Here is an 18,415-nt window from a genome sequence, read left to right as displayed (position 1 = left end):
AGTAAAAAAAACAAAATTATATAATTGGAAAGAAAAATTATCCAAAATTTTCTTCATCATCCATTTCAAAAGAAGTCCAATATAGATACTAAATATATAACATTTTAGAGCTATATAAGGAAGGGAATGCCTCTAATTTGTTTGAAAGTTGAAATGCATTAGGTTGACCATTTTGGACCCAAAAATCTCTCTATTTCGATTTTCTCTCCCTTCATTATTATTATTATTATATCTCTTAGGTAGTCCTCACCCGTCATCCGCTTCATCTAATTTTTTTTTTATTATTTTTTTCCCATATTGTCCCTGTCTCTCTTTCTTTTCCCTTTCTATTCAGAAATTTTCTAGGAAAATCAAAATACTCCGAGAAAAATAACCTCATGAGGGCTCCCAAGAGACCGATCCACGCAGTTTCCACATGGGTGAGGCGGCAGCCCCCCAAAGTGAAGGCCTTTTTGGCTGTGATTTCGGGTATGACTGCTCTGGTTTTGCTCCGATTTATCGTTCACGATCACGATAACCTCTTTGTTGCTGCGGAGGCTGTGCACTCCATTGGGATTTCTGTGCTCATCTATAAGCTTATGAAGGAGAAGACTTGTGCTGGTATAACTTTTTTGACCATTCTTTTGCATGCTTTTGTTTACTCGAATAGGTTTCCGCTTGGTGAAAATCGTTCGTCAGGATTTAGGGGAAGTAAACTTTTGGTCTTTAACGATTATGATTTTAATTCGGTGACTATCCCTAAAAAATCTTTTTTTTTCTTGGGTGAATTGGGATTCATTCGATTATATCGAGATGAAATTTTAGATTTGCTTTCTTTATCAGTAATTTATTTTCACTATTTTTATCAATAGTTTAAAATTTTAATTTTTATTATTTCAGAAATCATTAGAACAAAGAACCCTTTTCTTGTTAGATTTTTTAGGTACTTTTGTTTTCTCTGTCCTCTCTATACTATTAGATTTGGATATTGTTGATAAAAGGCACTCCAACTTTGATAATTAGGATGATTTATCACACATATCATAGTATTATTTGCTGTACTGCATTTGATGAAAGTATTCAACTTAAATTCACTAAGTATCAGAGGTGTTAGAGTCTCGCTGTGTGATGTTATAGGACTTTGCCCCATATTATATTTACTACCAAGAAAGCGAGAGAGAGGGAGTATTCTTCAAGTGAATTCCCACTCTTTGTTCGTTAAGTACTAAAACTTTTTATCTTGTTACATGGATGTTTGTAGCTATCTGGTATTAATACCTTCTTTTCCGTATACTTCTCTTGGATACTTGAATTTCAGAGTTCAAGGAGTATTGTGCTTAATAAATAATGATGCTAAGAAAAGTGACCCCATTGTAACTTTTGAATTGAAGATTTATTGTCTGAGTTTGGTAATTATTTGGCTTTCAGCATAATAGAGCTTAATGAAATAACTTTACGTTAGATATCTGTTTCCTATTTGTTTTTATCATTGTATTGGGCCATGAGATTCTTTTTTTTGTCTTGTTTTGTGGATTGCACATATTTGATCATTTGGATTGGTTGAGTATGATATTTATCATCAAGTTCAATTTTGGTTTTATGCCTCTTTATATAAGTAATGGCTTTAGATCTCTTATTTGAAACTGCAAAATGACACGTCTACCAGTAATTGACTTTGTAAGAGTTATATGTTGCTGCAAATATTTGTTTCCTACACCTTACATAGTGCACAGTTGAAAGATCTTCTTTGGATCATGTGCAGGGCTATCATTGAAGTCCCAAGAACTAACAGCAATCTTTTTAGCTGTTAGATTGTACTGTAGTTTTGTGATGGAATATGATATACACACACTACTTGATCTAGCAACCCTGGGAACGACCCTGTGGGTTATTTTCATGATCCGTTTTAAATTGAAATCTAGTTACATGGAGGATAAAGACAACTTTGCAATTTATTATGTGGTGAGTATTTCCATCTCTTGTTTAAAAGATCCACCTTGGTTACTGCAGCACTGGGATTTCGCTTAGTCTTTTGGAACAACGTGAGGTTGTTTGATGTAATATGCTTATTTGCTGTTTGGATGCAGGTGGTGCCCTGTGCTGTATTAGCTTTGCTCATTCACCCATCAACCTCTCATCATTTGTTGAACAGGATTTTCTGGGCTTTCTGTGTGTATCTTGAAGCTGTTTCAGTGTTGCCACAGTTGCGGGTCATGCAGAACACAAAGGCATGATTTTACTGAAAGAAAAAGAAAATGTTTGATCTGAATTGTCAAATGGAAAGAAATAATTTTATATTCTTTTTTTTTTTTTTGCTTTTTTCCAGATCGTTGAACCATTCACGGCTCATTATGTATTTGCACTGGGTATTGCGAGGTTTCTCAGCTGTGCCCATTGGGTTCTCCAGGTTCGATTTCTCGTGTTTATTGTGTGCATTCTACTTTTATGTTAGGTTGTTTCTTGTTAGTATAGTATACAAGTGACCATACTGTTGCACGTTCTGAATATTATCTTTTATATTTGGTGTCTAGGACACTCATTGAATGATCTAGATAAGTTGATTTCGCATCTAAGGTGATAAATAATGATTACAAATTCAGGATTAGATGGTCCCTAGCAACAGCTATAATTACATATAAATTTCCTGAAAGGTTAAAAAGATAAAACTTCATGATAAAGTAGCTCTACTGCCATACTGCTTATTTATGGTGGGAGTGACATTTTTGGTGATGAATGAGTTGCAATAATTGAAGCATCTTTACACAACCAGCTTGATGTTGATGCTAATAATGAAATTAATTGCTATTTAAATTTCTGAAGTTTCCTGCTTATCACAACTAATGGTATAATAATATTGAAGATATCTCTATACATCATAATCCACTTTTTGGGTTTGTTGTAAGATTGGATTCTGTAACAGCATTCTTTCCATAATATGAAACAGGTTTTAGATACCCGAGGCCAGTTGCTCGTAGCTCTAGGATACGGACTGTGGCCCTCTATGGTTCTTATCTCAGAAATTGTTCAAACTTTCATCTTGGCCGATTTCTGTTATTACTATGTGAAGAGGTTAGTTACTGCAGCTATCAGAATTTGGTCTAAACATTCATCTTTGGCCAACCTTCATGTGTTTTCTGGAAGATGTATCGTTTCAACTCATTACTGTTGTCTGTTCTTGCAGCGTTTTTGGAGGACAGCTTGTTCTGCGACTGCCCTCAGGAGTGGTGTAAACCGATGTTTCGCTGCAGCTGTAGCCAGTGAGCAACAGTGCCGCCCCATAATTAACTTAGCTAGGCACAATGTTGCTTCTCCATGTTTAGTGCCCCATTTTGCACTCAACACAGGCCTAATTCTCTTTCATGTATCTTGGTCGAAATTGAAGTGGGGGATTTAAATTTGATATTTATATATATCGAACATGATTTACACAGTTAATTTAACACTTGCGTTGGTGTCATTATTCCGCACCATGTTTATTTTGGACATTTTGTAGTCTCCACTTTATAAGATATTGCTCAAACCACTAATTAGATTATAACAATATAGTTGGTGACCGTACCAAAACAAAAAAAAAAAAAACAAAAAAGTCTCAACTCAAGAGGATGCATATCAACACAGGTATTATTGGTCAATTAAAGTAGGGGATCAAATTCTGTACCTACCATCATCACCATGGTAGCCAGTACCCCACTAGACTTGCAACCAGCGTTTAGTTTTGCATGCTAGGAACCAACACTCTAAGCTAAAATAATAATAAGATAAATGAATATTATTATACTATTTAAATTATTATATATAATTAATATGTAGTGGTTAGGACACATGATAAATGCACCTATAATATATATATATATTTTAATATTACGTTACGAGATTTGAACTTGAAATTTTTTTTTGGTGTGAAATACTAGACTATGTTTTATAATTACAAATGTACTTATAATATTAGTTGACACTAATACAACGTTTTGTCATTAGTTAGTCATGTTATTTATTGAATTAAAATGTATAGAAACTAATATTAAAATAATATATCACCACTTGCCACTTAGCATTTCTCAACTTATAAAGTGTTGGAATTTTTTACATAGTGAATTTTTGACAAAATATGGTCGTACTAGTGTGTGTGACATGGAGAGAGTTCAACATGAGTGAGGACTAGAGATAAAAATTTGACCCGCGGGAATGGGTACCCGTGGATATCCACTCCGAATGGGGCGGGGAATACCCGCTCTGGTGGATTATGGAGCGAGGTGGAGGACAATTTTACCTAGACGAAGTAAGTTTGGGTTAGAGTCAAGGGTGATACTACCCACCTTATATTTGACCCTAATATAATTTTCATATAATTTTTTAAATATTTATTCCTATAATTATATTAAAATTATTGACTACAAAGTTAATTATTTATCTTTCTTATTACTATTATAATAAATATTTTAAATTTTAATATCTTTTTAAATTTATTACTACTTACAAACTTAGTATGAATATATATAATTGATTATGTTTCTGATTTATTTGTCTTTACAATTTTTATAATATAAATTATAAATTAGATAGAATATTTATTTCAAATTCAAAAACTCTTTAACTTTATTTTGAATTACTTTATATTATTTTATTATTATCATTTTTTAATTTACTCAATGGGTCCCCAAACTCATTAGGGATTAAGTGGGGTGGGGGCGGGGATAGGCACATAAATGGGGAGCGGGGACGGAGTTAGGAGTGCATTCCCCGCTCATTACCCACTCAATCTCCATCCCTAGTGAGAACACACACTTGATTTTATTATTTTATTTATTTGAGAAATGTGTTTAATTAAAACTAAATATTTATTTTTTTAATCCATTAATTTCTATATAATGTGATTGAACTGATATGAGAATTACATCTTTTTCATACTAAAAAAATAAATACAATTCTCAAAAACTAAAAATAAAAGCCTCCATGTGCGATATTATATATTGAAAGTGTATTTGATGATTCTGTACATATTATTTGAGATCTGATACAGTATATGAGTGAGCTTTGCATGGCAGGAACCAACACTCTAAAGCTAAAATAAGAATAAGATAAAACCTAAGGTGGTGTTTAGTTGAAGGTAATGAAATAGAAAATAAATAATTTTTATTTTATTTCTTTGTTTGGTTGCGTATTAAAATATTGAATGTCATTCCAATGAAATAATTTTTCTATCATTTTGGTGGAATGACTATTCTATTTTGAAATAGAAGGCAAAACTATTCAAATGCATGATGAGAAAAAATTTCATAATTTTTTATTAATTTTGTATGCATTTTAAATTTTATTACATTCTATTCTTATTCATATTCTTATTCACATTTATATTCCTATATTTTTATTTCTCAAAAATAAATACTACCTAAATGGTTTAAATGAGTATAGGAGCTCCACCAAAAGAAAGAAAATGTGTTATCTCTAAATTGGTGTACTTTTCTTGTCCTACCAATTATTTTGGTACATATCATTTATACTTATTTAACATATAATAAATTTATTAACAAACTCTAAATTAAATTAAAACAAATTAATATATGTAAATTAGATATAAATAATGTGTTTTATAATAATTAATGGGGACAAGAAAGACACGGGACAAGAGATTTTTTTTGCAGGGGTTAATTTAAATTGCATCTACATTTTGTTACCGTTGTTATCTTAACTTTTATCAGGTAAAAAATATAGTGTATCTACATTTTCATCGTTATCATAACTATTTAAATTATTATATATAATTAATATGTAGTGGTTAGGACATGTTTTTTTTTTTTTGAGAGGTGTGGACATATGTTAAATGCACCTATAACATTAGTTTGCACTGATATAATATTTTATAATTAATTAGTGATTTTTATGTTATTTCTTAAATTAAAATATATAAAATTTAATATTAAAAGTAATATATTATCACCTTCCACTTAGCATTTCTCAATTTATTAACTCTTGAAACTTTTTATAAAGTAAATGAATTTTTAGCAAAATATAAAAGTGTACTAATGTATGTGTGGTGTGGAGAGAGTCCTACATGAATAAGGACACACAATTAATTTTATTATTTTATTTATTTGAGAAATATATTTAATTAAAATAGAATAATAATTTTTTTTTCAATCCATTTATATCTATATAATGCAGTCGTATACTCTATCTGCAATATTATATTTTGAGAGTATATTTAATGTTTCTTAACATATTACTTGGAATGTGATATAGTATACAATTGTGTTGTTTTATCTTGGGAACAACCGATAATTTTTCAATTGCTTGCACATTCATGAATAGTATTGCGAACGTCTTAAAGAGAGCTACCTAATCTGCGACTCAACCGAGAAATTTTATTTCAGTAATATTGTTACTCTTTTATTTTCAGTAGCAGCGTTTACAACAATTTGAAGATGTTATTACTGCCATGACTACTGCCGTTGATTTTTTTTGGTTCTATTGCTGAAATGAACAAGTATTTTTTCGTTTTGAGGGTTTGCATTTTAAGCATTGAAGACAGAAGATATTATTTTTTTTCCACTATGAAAAAGGTTGCGTTTGTATTGACTATTTTGAAATCAGTTGTGTCTGAGACTCCACCTCCTGCAGAGAAAAAGGATGAACTCGAGAAACATGAATCGCAGGTTAAGGAAAGGGACTCTTGAGTAGAGAATAATTTTCTTTTAAGAATTTTATTTTGAATGGTCTGTCTGATGATTTGTATGATTATTATAATTTTAAAACACTTCCAGTTGCCTCCAAGATAAAACAGGCCACTTGCATACTGTATTAGATCCCCATTGAACTGTAGAGAACCGTTGAATACACCCTCAAAATATGATATCACAGATGGAGTTCTTTGTTTTTTATTTTTGAGGAAATTGTGTTTGTTTTTTAGGTATGAAAATGATGTCATTCTCCTATCAGTTCAATCTCATTCTTGGGCAGTGTCACGAATGTCTAAAAGAGAGCGACCTAGTCTGCGACTCAACCTAGAAATTTCATTCGGTAATATCATTGCACTTTTATTTTCAGTAGCAGTACTTACAACAATTTTAAGACATTATTATTGCCATGACTACTACCGATGATGTTAACTCGGAAACTTTCCATGGTGACATGGACATCAATGTTTGACACATGGCAAGAAGGATGACACAGAGTTGAGTAGACCTGAATCATAGCAGTTGACCTGGGAGAGAACCCTAGCCCTGCGCCCATATTGACTTCGAGAGCTCCGGGATTGAAGTTTGGACTTTAATAACTTGAATCCAACTCATTATCTTTGATTATTCTATACCATTAAGACATGAAGCAACCCAATCCAAGCCCCAGGAGCTAAAACTACACAAACCTGCAACCCAAAAACTAACCTGGGCACCTAGAGTTTCACCCAATGCCCAAGTTGACATTCCAACTAGGGTTTCAGTTTCTGGGACTGTCTTAGTGCAAATGGGTTAAAATTTGCATAAGGACATCAACTACACACACCATAAACATATTTGAGGCATTAGAATCAAATTCAAAGTAAGTTAATTTTTGAGCACCCGGTGCTCGAGAACCTAGCGCCCAAGTTGATAATTTTTCAATCTGGGTGCCTTCCAAGTATCAAATTAATGATTCGACTTTTGCATCTTCATCTTCTTATCAAAAAGGAGGAAATAAGTACTTTCAAGGAAGAAACAACACTTCCAGGGTGCCAAAAGTAAGGCCCAATGCCCAGGTTGACATTTTGTCAACATGAGCATCTTCTTTGCTTTTAGAAAAGATTAAGATTCGACTATTTCTAGGGACCAAACACTACATTTGAAGGGCCATAACTAGGACCCAACGCCTAGGTTGACACCTGGTACTAGGCCCAGCGCCCAAGTTGACACCTGAAATTGGGCCAAACGCCCAGGTTAACACCTGGCAATGTCCCAACGCCCAAGTTAACATATCGTCAACCCGGGCTATTTCTAATCAAGTTCACGAAGAAGTGTTTTAGGCATTTTTTTTCTTCATCAGAAATAATAAAGATTCAAGCAAACTCAGGGTGAAAACTACAAGCATGAGCTCCTGGAAACAGGGCCTAGCACCCAGGTTGACAATTAACCTGGAGCATTGCTTTCAATTGCTCAAATGTCGAATTTGATTCAACCAATGGATCCATATTGGTCAAAAATAGGGTAAGAGACCTCGTCCTCAAGTTCACGAACCTTGGAAGTATCATAACGAGATCTCAGGAATGAGTGCTCAGTGGCCAGGTTGACAAATGGTCTAGTGCGCTAGGTGTTGGTTTTTATGGTCTATATTAGAGTTATAAAAGCAAAAGCAAAATTTTGATAAAACAATTTTTATCTAATATGAACTATAAGTCCAAGGATCTTAACATAATGTACATAGATTAAATCTAAACTACTGAAAGAAAATTAATTACCGCTTGATACCTATCAGTGTATCCTTTATTCTTTTTGTATAACAATCAAACATCCAATCCAAGAACTTGATTGAAGAATCCAAACCTTGATCTTCCAAGTTAGCCTCAACACTCAAGAATAGAGTGGGCTATTAAATCTTATAGGATGAACATATTTGGGTATTACAGTATGTATTCAATTCATGAGACACTGTAATGAGATTAAGGTTTTTGATCTCACACATACTTTGAGTAGTGTGGGCATGTGAGAAGAGAGAGAGAGAGAGAGAATAGGGTTGAGAAAAAACCAATTCTATTTTCTCTTTAATTTTTCTATTTATTGGCTTGTTAAACTATTTAATCGTTGTTATTTATGATACTATATATCCTTATATATAGTTGTTTACCGAGACTTTCAAAAACTAATAAACCCGAGCTTAAGAAAGAAATAAAATAGCAAATAATAGACAAATAACTTTTACGTGGTTCGGGCATTAATAATCCCTGGTCCATGAGTCAGTTGTATTGGCCCTTTGGACAAGTATTAGGATAATACAAGTGTTTACAATATAAACCCAATGACCTTGATAACGAGTTGGAGCTTTTTCTCCCATCTTTTTGAGGTTGATGACGTGCACCTCGTTGTTTCTTTGCTTGAAGGCATAACACTTCATTTTGACAGTCACAGTTCTTTACGACAAAAAGAGTACTTCAGCGGCCATCATTCGAATGTCAGCTTCTGACTTGTCAAGACTATAAGTCTCACTGAAAGGTGTGAAAATGATTGGTGAAAGTAACAGGAGCATGCCCTCCTATAGCGAGATAGGCACCTCGCTATTAGTTATTTGGGTTCACCCAACTGTTATACGTAGTTTGCATATTATACGCTAAGTGTTTTCATAGTCATTATACCTTGCTTTCGTCTTCCCAGGTGTAATAGAGTTGATGTCTCGCCTTGCGCATCCAATGTCGTATGGTTCCTGGTTAACACATGAGGCAACAGTTTGTATATCTTTATCTCGTGTAAGACTTTATAGTCAGCAAGTTACCAATATACTCTGTCACTTCCGCATCTAATGAGTTACTCCATTAAATGTGATTACCGTTACACGCATCGATCTATCTTCCCCTTAAATGGACATGTGTCCTCCATTAAAATGGTAGCCGAATTTTGGGTATTACAATTAACAACTTAAAAAACACAAATAACAATCTTGAGATCGAACCTAACCATGTCAGGATTAAGATATTTTGATCTAAGATCAATCAGTGATATTGACTTAGAAAGATACAACGGTAAGATTATAATATCTTTACCAAGATCAATATCGATCCCAGCCCAATGTATACTCCATATATCTGATACTAGCATAATTTACTAATGTACTGGAAAGAACAGAACACTTATCCAAGGTGTAAGTAAGCGTTATCGCTGACTATCACATCAGTGTAAATCTAGTGCACTAATGAATCATGGGACATTATCTTTTGAAGCATATAATCACAATCACCTTCCACTGTGTTGACATCACTGTAATTGTAAATAACTATATGTTCTGGACTTAACAGAAATTGTATACATTAAACTATAAACATGAAAACTACATGTAAACATAAATGACTTTTAATCTTCAATTGATAACAAATCAGGTTATATTGAAATAGATTTTATTTAGGGCATAAAATCTCAACATATCAATAGTTATATTTTTTTCAAGATAGTAACGATTACAAGTGAGATACAGTGATGATAACTTTAAATATAGTGACAAGTGAGATACATAGATGACAACAATTTTAAATTTGATGAGTTTCCTATAGATTTATCAATTATTATATTTTTTTTCCCCTAATTCTATTTTATATATAAATTTAATCACACAAAAATAAAATTTATCCAATTACTAAAATTCTATAATCTAATTTAATTTATGGAAAAGATATATATTTAAAAACCGACTTTATAGACATATATGTATATTAAATTGATTAATAATTATTATTTATTGAGTTTAAAATAATTAAAAAAAAGGGAAATTTGAATTAATATGCTTACATTACCTTATAATTTTTCCCCTAAACTTATACTTAACATAATTTGTTATATATGACATTTTTTTTTGTTTTCCCCATAATACCCCTAATTACATGTACCCACCCCAATCCTCTCTTCTCATCAATGCCTTCTCCACCCAAACTCCTACCTTCATTACCACCAAATTTTTTTTTCTTCTCTTCACTCAGTAATACACTAAACCTACAACCTTCCACACTACAAGGCACCACACTAGGGATCCCCCACACTAATCCACCACGTTAGAACCTAGAACACTACAAGCTCCATTAATGGGTAAGTAATTAATTTTTTTTTTAAATATTGTTTGTTGTTGTTATATTTAATTAAGAATGTTATTTTTGTTGCTTGATCTGTCTATTGTTGCTGTTATTTGGGTATTTTTCTGTTAAAATGTTTGTTGCATGTGAAAACTGGAATTTTGCTGGTTTTCTGCATTTTTTGCCGTCGGGCCCGATGGGGTCTGATGCTGGGCCGATGGGGGCCCGATGTGTGGAAAAATTTGGTTGGCAGGGGTAATGGCCCGCTGGGTCCGATGGTCCATCAAGAGGGTCTGATGGTCGGACCCCATCGGACCCGAGGCTATTTTTCCTTTTTTTTTTATGTTTTTTTTTATTTTTTGATCCTGGCCCGAGTGGGTCCGATGGTCGGACCCCCATCGGGCCTTATGTCTATTTTTAATTTTTTTTTTTGAACATGGTCCGACGGTCCACCATGTGGGTCCGATGGTCGGACCAATCGGACCCCCATCGGACCCGACTTGTTTTTTTTTTGTTTATTATTATTTATTATTTATTAATGTTTATTTTAGTTAATGTTTTAAGAATTATTTTATTTATTATTGAGTTATGAATTTAATAAATTATTGGATTATTAATTGTTAATTTTTTTATTTGTTTTATCAACAAATGTTTTATTAATTTTTTTATTAATAATTGTTTTATGATTAATTATTAATTATGAATTATTATTATTAATTATGAATTATTATTATTAATTATGAAATATTATTATTAATTATTAATCATTATTAATTATTAATTAGTATTAATAATTTTTATTTTATTAATTATTGTTTTATTAATTTTTGTTTTATTTTTTATGGTTTTAGTAATAATTATTAATTAAGATTTTTTTCCGGTGAGATTTTTGTTGTAAATTATAACTGTATTTTTTTTAAATGTATGTGACAGGTTCAACTGTAAATGCGTGTGTTATGTATAATGGTGTTTGGGAGTTTGATGGTAGAGATTGGGTTTATAAACGGGGTGACAATTTGACATTTGACATTGATCCGAACCTAAGCTACTCAGGTTTGGTTGATGTTTTGTACGAAGAACTGGATGTCGACAAAGTGGAGTATGACTTGAAATTGGAAGTACATTACAAGTACAAGAAAGGCTTTGAGTATCGCCCTGAAGTTATTGGAAATGATAAGCGTGCAAGGTACTTTTTATCTACACTTGCGAAGAAGCCAGATGAATTTACTCCTTTGTTTGTGACTTTGTTAAAGAAGAATGTTTGCGTCGATCCTAGTCCCACACCAAGTTCTGTTAAGGATAATCGTAGCGAGGTTGGGAGTTTTGTTCCAGAAACAAATCCAGAGGTGTTGGTGGCGGATGTATTACCTGAATTAAACAATATGATGCCGAGTGCTGATATTGTAGCACAAATGCCGTTCATCGATGGTTTTTTTAATGGTCCAGACCCTGAATGTTATGTTGAGGGCAATGAGGGCGTAAGAGACGACCAAGGTACAGAGGCCCCTGCTGCTGTACCTTTGAACTTGACTCCACTATCGTACCAAATACCACCGAGGCCACCGACACGGAAAAGAATGCCCCGTAGAGAAAATTACCAAACACCTGGTACTAGTAGTAGTCGTCCAGGCGAAACCAGTCATGCTAGAGGAACTACAGACAGTACAGGTCCTAATAATGGTAGAGAGACCAATGATATTAGTGGTCTTACTGATGCTCGAGGTACGAATGTGACTGGATGGAGCGATCCATTTTCTTCTTCGACAAGTTACGGTAAATTCAAGGAGAAAATGTATACAAGAGAAGACATCGAGGATCATAGTCATTATATATCAACGGGTGGCACACCAGGCGGGGAGTTACATGTGGGAAAGTTTTTTAGAGACAAAGAACATTTAAAGATGGTTGTTGGCCTGTATGCAATGAAGAAAGGGTTTGACTACTACGTTAGGAAGTCCGGTACTGATATTTGGTACGTCACATGTAAGGATACAGATTGTGGGTGGAGATTAAGAGCGAAGAAGAACGTACTTTCTAACATGTTTGAGGTGACTACATTTCATAATGTACATATATGTTCCCTTGATCTTCGAGGAAAAGATAATCGTCAAGCATCACCTGTAATAGTTGCCCATCTAATTAAGGATAAGTTCGCAACTGACGGCTCGGATCAGTTGTCCTCTGATATAAGAAAAAGTATGCACAAGGATTACGGGATCCAAATGAGTTACGAAAAGGCATGGAGGTGCAGAGAGAAGGCACTACACCTAGCTCGGGGTACACCTGAAGACTCGTACTCGAAATTACCTAGTTACTTGCACATGCTACAGTTGCGGAATCCAAGTACCATCACGGATTTTGTGGTAGAAGATGGTCGCTTCAAGTATTGTTTCTTCTCTCTGGGAACTTCTATTCGGGGGTTTAGGTTTTGTCGACCTATTGTATGCGTTGATGGGTCTTTCTTGAAGACTAAGTATGGTGGGAAAATGCTGTGTGCAGTGGCTTTGGATGCAGGGAGTCATATCTTTCTGATAGCTTTTGCTATAGTTGACAGTGAAAACCATAATTCCTGGACCTATTTTATGAGAAAATTGAAAGAAACGATTGGTGATGTTGAGAACTTAGCTTTTGTTTCGGATAGGCATCAAAGCATTGTTCGTGCTTTAGATATCGTGTTCCCTAATGCACACCACGGTGCATGCTACCACCACATTATTATGAACGTCAACCACAAGTTCAAGACTGACGTCTTCACGAATCACATGTACATGTGTGCCTACACGTATTCAAGATCAGAGTTTCACAGAGAATTTGAGAACATTCGGGCCATGAATCCAGCGGTTGCACAATATCTTGAGGAAATTGGATTTGAAAAATGGGTCCGGTCGTACTTTCTAGGGGTACGTTACAATGTAATGACGAGCAACTGGGCTGAGAGCTTCAACAACACAACTAAGGATGAGGCTTCCCGATCACTGCTGCTGTAGCATTCCTGAGGTCCAAAGTCCAGAAGTGGTTTGCTTCACGAAAAGAAAAAGCTGACAAGTGGACAAAACCCCTAGCACCAGAAATGGAGGACTTGACATTGCATTTTGAAAAAGGTCGGTATTTGAACGTTGAATCATGCGGGCCTTACACGTTGCAGGTTCACCGTGGAGGAACAGTTATGACCGGTGGCGTAGTGAACTTGCAGGAACATACTTGCACTTGCGGCTTGTTCCAGTGCATGAAGTTTCCTTGTCCTCATGCATGTGCTGCATCTCAGGAGCGAAGTATTAGCGCGTACACACTATGCTCGCCATATTACACGACTGAATATTGGAGGAGGACATATGAAGGAACAATTATGCCAGTTGGTGACGAGGATGATCGGGAATTGCCTGATGACATCAAGAACATGACAGTTGGAGTGCCTGTTGAGAAGCAACAAGTAGGGTGTAATATCCCGAGAATTATATTGATATTTATTTGGCCATATTTTATTAAATATGTGATTAAGTGGGTATTAGAGTAGGATTATAATCCTACTTAAACTAATCCTGAGTTGATTAGGGAAATATGAATTAATGAATAATAAAGCGTAATTTATTAATTACGGAGATTGTATTGGAATATGTGGGTATCGTAGATACCATATGTAATATCCCGGAAAATAAATAATATTTAAATAGACATATTTTATTAAATATGTAATTATTTTGGAAACGAAGTAAGATTATGATCTTACTTGGGATAATTATTGAGAATTTATTTAATGAAATAAAATATTTTCGGGCCTAGCAATTGTGGAAATTTAGCGATGTGGTTAGTAATGTCACGACATTAATGGAAGAATTATTTTGGGAATATTTCGGACTAGGTTAGAAATATTAGAATGTCGGTTTAATAGAATTAGCAAAATTACCAATATGTCCCTAGGTTATTTTGGAGATTATTTAGTTGTTGAGGGTAATTTTAGTTACCTCTTTTATTTTATTTAGGGGGGCTGTAGCTTTTTTAAAAAAAAAAAAAAAAAAAAAAAAAACAAAGAAAAGAAACTTTTCTCTTCCTATTTAAGTTACTTGTGAGTTAAGTAACTTCATTTTTTTTCAAGCTCTTCCTCCTCCTCTTCCTTCGAGCAGCTGGAACCAGCCATTAGGGGGACTATTTCTCTTCAGCAATCTTCTATTTCAGAGCTAAACTTAATCCCCAAGCTAACCTAGATCTTGAGGTAAGTTCCTCCTTATGTTTTGTTGGTGAAATCCTAAGTTCTAAGGCTAGGTTTTGATAATTTTTGTAAGTTTTCAGGGCTGTAGATTTAGTTGAGGTTTGAGTGTGATATTCTAGTTGAATTAAGTCTAAGTGTGTATGTTTTAATTGAATTCATGGCTGTTGGGATAGATTTGTGAATGAGGAAGCTAAAGGAACTTAGTTTTCTTCACTTGAGCATGTGAATTTGAGCTAGAGATTGAACTACTGTAATTTGCAGCTTGGGATATGCTATATTTATGATATTATACTGTTCTGGAAAGTTTGGTTAGGTTTGGAGGAGTTTTGGGTCGAATTTGAAGGAAAGAACCCAAGGGAATCTGGTCTGCCAGAACCGGTCGACCGGTTGGTTCTGCTGTACCAGAACCGGTCGACCGGTTGCTTGCAGGGGAATTTTTCCGGGTTTCCTTCAGGTTCAGTTTTGGCCCGGGAAGTTGTGTATCGTCTGTTTTAAATTTAATATGGAATGCTTGATCTATTTTGGAGTTGTTGGAAGTTAGGTTATGTTTGATTTTTACTAAGGTTTTAATCCAGAATTTCGAGTTAAGGTATTTATTAAGTTTCGATTTGTCGTGACATAGGACTGGGATCGCCTAGCTTGTTTTCCACCCAGGACGGCCCGTACACTTAAGTTCTGAACCAAGGTAAGAAAAGTATTAAATACTGTAAAAGATTAATGTTTTGATTGTTACAGATTCGATTAAGATCGAAATCTTGTTAAACGTTGTTGTGACTTAATCCTAATCGAGGTTAACGATATGTACTGGATGTGACTCGATTATGATCGAGGGAAATAATAGGAAACGATTATTATCGTTTGACTCGATTATGATCGAGGGAAGTATTATGAAACGATTATTATCGTTTGACTCGATTATGATCGAGGGAAGTATTATGACACGATTATTATCGTTGTGGCTCGATTATGATCGAGTAAAAGAAACGGTTATTACCGTTATGAGTAATTACTCCTGAAACCGCGGATAGGTTTCTTACTTATCGTTTGTTGTATCGGACAACGATAGTGACATATACAGCTCGTGGTTAACGAGTGGTAGGGGTACTTTATGAAGTACCTAAATTATGTGGTTATGAAGTTGTGGAACGATCAAGCGTGTTATTATGTGATGAGTTGTAACTAAATTATTGTGTTATGGTATGATTGAATGAACGTTACATTATTTATGAAATTAGTCTCTGTAACTGTCGGGGGTAAAAAAAAAATACATGTTGTAGGGATGTAAGAATTGAGTGCTTTATGAAACAATAAGATTATGTGTTTGAGTGCTTCATTAAGCACTGAGATTATGTGGTTACTGTAATATATGAATTAGAGTGATTTATGAAGTACTGAAAGTGAGTGTTTATAATGATGTGTGATTAAGGTACTTAATAAACCACTGAGATGGTTGATTATGAATAGCTATAAATATTCTTTATTATGTATTAAATTTGCTTACATAAGCATTATGTTATTTTTGTATATGTAGATTGACATATGTAAGACCTATCGGTATGTATATTATATTATTATGAAATCTGCCTGCACTTTCCATAAAGTCTATTTAGTAGCTTTTCTTGCTGAGTCATTGTGACTCACGGGTGCTTCGTGGTGCAGGTATGGAAGTTGGAAGCTGTGTTCGGCCATGAGTCAGAGGTCTCCAGCAATGTACATATCAGCCTGGGGTCTTGGCTTCTGGGAAGCAGGATCGAAATTCCTTTCTATGTTTGGAAATGTAATTTATTGTAAAAGAATATTTTTATTTTATAAACAGGGGATCCCTATATTACGACATTATTTAAAATGAAAGTCTTTATGTTGAATTTAATTAAGATTTAAATTAAACCACACTTTTCTAAAATTTATAGATTAATAATAATAAGTTTATAAAAGCACACACGTGGCGTTCCTGAGGGTCAGGGGGTTACAACATGGTATCAGAGCGACCAAGGTTTAAAGATCCTGAAGACTGGTTTGATATGTACATTGGCTGCGAAGATTCGTTCGACTCATGGCTTAGTAAGTGTAAATTGATAATTGATTAATACAGTAATTGTTGATTGTTTGAATTGCATGCTTATTTTAAATGTGTAAGCTATTAGAGAAGCATGAGAAGTTTGATATAAAGTTGTTAATTATGTTTATGCATGCGCGGTAATGCTTATTAGCATTAATTCTAGTTAGAAAGATTTTAACTATGAGAAAGGAATGATCACAAATGTACTAGGAGGTGTACCTGAGGTGATCTAGTAAGTAAAATTTAGAGCCTGTTAGGCTCGGGGTAGGTGGTGTGGGTATTAATCTTCCACTACCTCAGGGCTGAGAGCAAATGAATGCTATGAGGCAAGAGACTACCTGAGTGGCCAGGTAGTAGAATTTACATAATTGGTCCCGGGCAGCGCGGTGATGGAAACTGACACTAAGCTGGACCGATTGGCAAAGTTTCGTTTTGGATGGAGTAGTTGCTAAGGCTGCTAGAAGGGTTAAATCTAATTGAATGTGGAAAAGAGTATATCATTCAGAATGTAGATATAATGGCGAAGCAACTAGAAGTTGTCTGGTTTTATGCTCAGGTGGTTGAGCTAAACCTTACTTCTAAGGGTGCAAGAACTAGATCACGAAAGACATAATATGAAAGGAGATTCATGAAAGTAAATGTCTAGTGTTGGAGTGGGTAAAAGGTGTTAACCCTAAAGATTTTTAAATAAAAGAAAAAAAAAGTTACCAACCCACCAGTTATGGGTCCTAGTGGGAGAATTTAAAGTAACCAAAGTTTCCGACATGGTGGGAACAAAAGATTTGTAAACCCATATAGAGGGTTGAGATGCAAGGGACACCAGTAAAATGAACGCTACATGAGAGCCTACATTCAATGTGGGGTAGTAGGTCATTTGAAAAGAAACTGCCCATGGTTACAGTAGCGGGAATGGAAGAATGATTAAGAGTTTGTGTAAATTTAATAGTGTGTTACTGAGTAGTTCTGGTACCTTTTCGTTTACTGGAAAACTGGTTATTTTCCAGTATGTGGTCTGAACCCTTCCCAGATCGTGAGGGCAAGGAAATAGTTTGTTGTTTCAGTTGTGCTGAATTTAGAGAAATCTAATACTATACTAGGGTTGAACTAATTTGCAAGGTATAATAAAACTATCGATTGAAAAGAAAGGTGGCAAACTCTTGAATTTAAAAGTGAGGACCCATTTGTGTTCTTGAGCAAGGTTCAAAGGTCCTAAAATCCAATGATCCCGGCGTCTAAGGCTGAAGGGATTATTATGGGATGGATGTATTAACTTTTCAGTTAATGGCCAATACTATAAAGGGAACATTAATAAAAGTGGGGATACAATCTTGTGGTTCAAGGTTTCTAGATGCATTTAGAGGAGCCACCAGGGTTCTTGGTTAAGCAGAAAAAAAAAATTGATTCTGGATTGAATGTTAATTGTAGAATT

At 34.4% G+C, this 18,415-nt stretch overlaps 2 protein-coding genes across 3 annotated transcripts; both read left to right on the top strand.

Moving 5' to 3' along the window:
- The first annotated feature begins 88 nt into the window (after positions 1 to 88).
- LOC133033196 (uncharacterized) lies at positions 89 to 3,464 on the top strand. 2 transcript variants are annotated; one of them, XM_061107832.1, is made up of 6 exons: positions 89 to 600; positions 1,742 to 1,941; positions 2,067 to 2,207; positions 2,306 to 2,386; positions 2,924 to 3,048; positions 3,161 to 3,464. In XM_061107832.1, the coding sequence occupies exons 1-6, from the start codon at positions 378 to 380 to the stop codon at positions 3,207 to 3,209; spliced, it is 819 nt and encodes a 272-aa protein (XP_060963815.1). In that variant the 5' UTR covers positions 89 to 377; the 3' UTR covers positions 3,210 to 3,464. The 2 variants fall into 2 exon arrangements, with proteins under 2 accessions (XP_060963815.1, XP_060963814.1); XM_061107831.1 differs by having other exon boundaries at positions 124 to 600; positions 2,924 to 3,464.
- Positions 3,465 to 13,790: 10,326 nt separating this feature from the next.
- On the top strand, positions 13,791 to 15,706 carry LOC133033125 (uncharacterized). The gene is made up of 2 exons (XM_061107733.1): positions 13,791 to 14,157; positions 15,663 to 15,706. The coding sequence occupies exons 1-2, from the start codon at positions 13,791 to 13,793 to the stop codon at positions 15,704 to 15,706; spliced, it is 411 nt and encodes a 136-aa protein (XP_060963716.1).
- The last annotated feature ends 2,709 nt before the right edge of the window (positions 15,707 to 18,415 follow it).

The sequence above is a fragment of the Cannabis sativa genome, unplaced genomic scaffold (genome assembly GCF_029168945.1).
Source record: "Cannabis sativa cultivar Pink pepper isolate KNU-18-1 unplaced genomic scaffold, ASM2916894v1 Contig3, whole genome shotgun sequence".
NCBI lineage: Eukaryota > Viridiplantae > Streptophyta > Magnoliopsida > Rosales > Cannabaceae > Cannabis > Cannabis sativa.
The sequence above is the reverse complement of the archived record's forward strand: the minus strand, read 5'-3'. Positions and strand labels throughout refer to the sequence as shown.

Coding starts and splice junctions, on each gene's coding strand:
- LOC133033196 (XM_061107831.1), top strand. CDS start 378: ATGAGGGCTCCCAAGAGACCGATCCACGCAGTTTCCACATGGGTGAGG. Junction 2,208..2,305: donor GGGTCATGCAGAACACAAAG/GCATGATTTTAC, acceptor GCTTTTTTCCAG/ATCGTTGAACCATTCACGGC. Junction 2,387..2,923: donor GTGCCCATTGGGTTCTCCAG/GTTCGATTTCTC, acceptor AATATGAAACAG/GTTTTAGATACCCGAGGCCA.
- LOC133033125 (XM_061107733.1), top strand. CDS start 13,791: ATGGAGGACTTGACATTGCATTTTGAAAAAGGTCGGTATTTGAACGTT. Junction 14,158..15,662: donor TGAGAAGCAACAAGTAGGGT/GTAATATCCCGA, acceptor TGATTGTTACAG/ATTCGATTAAGATCGAAATC.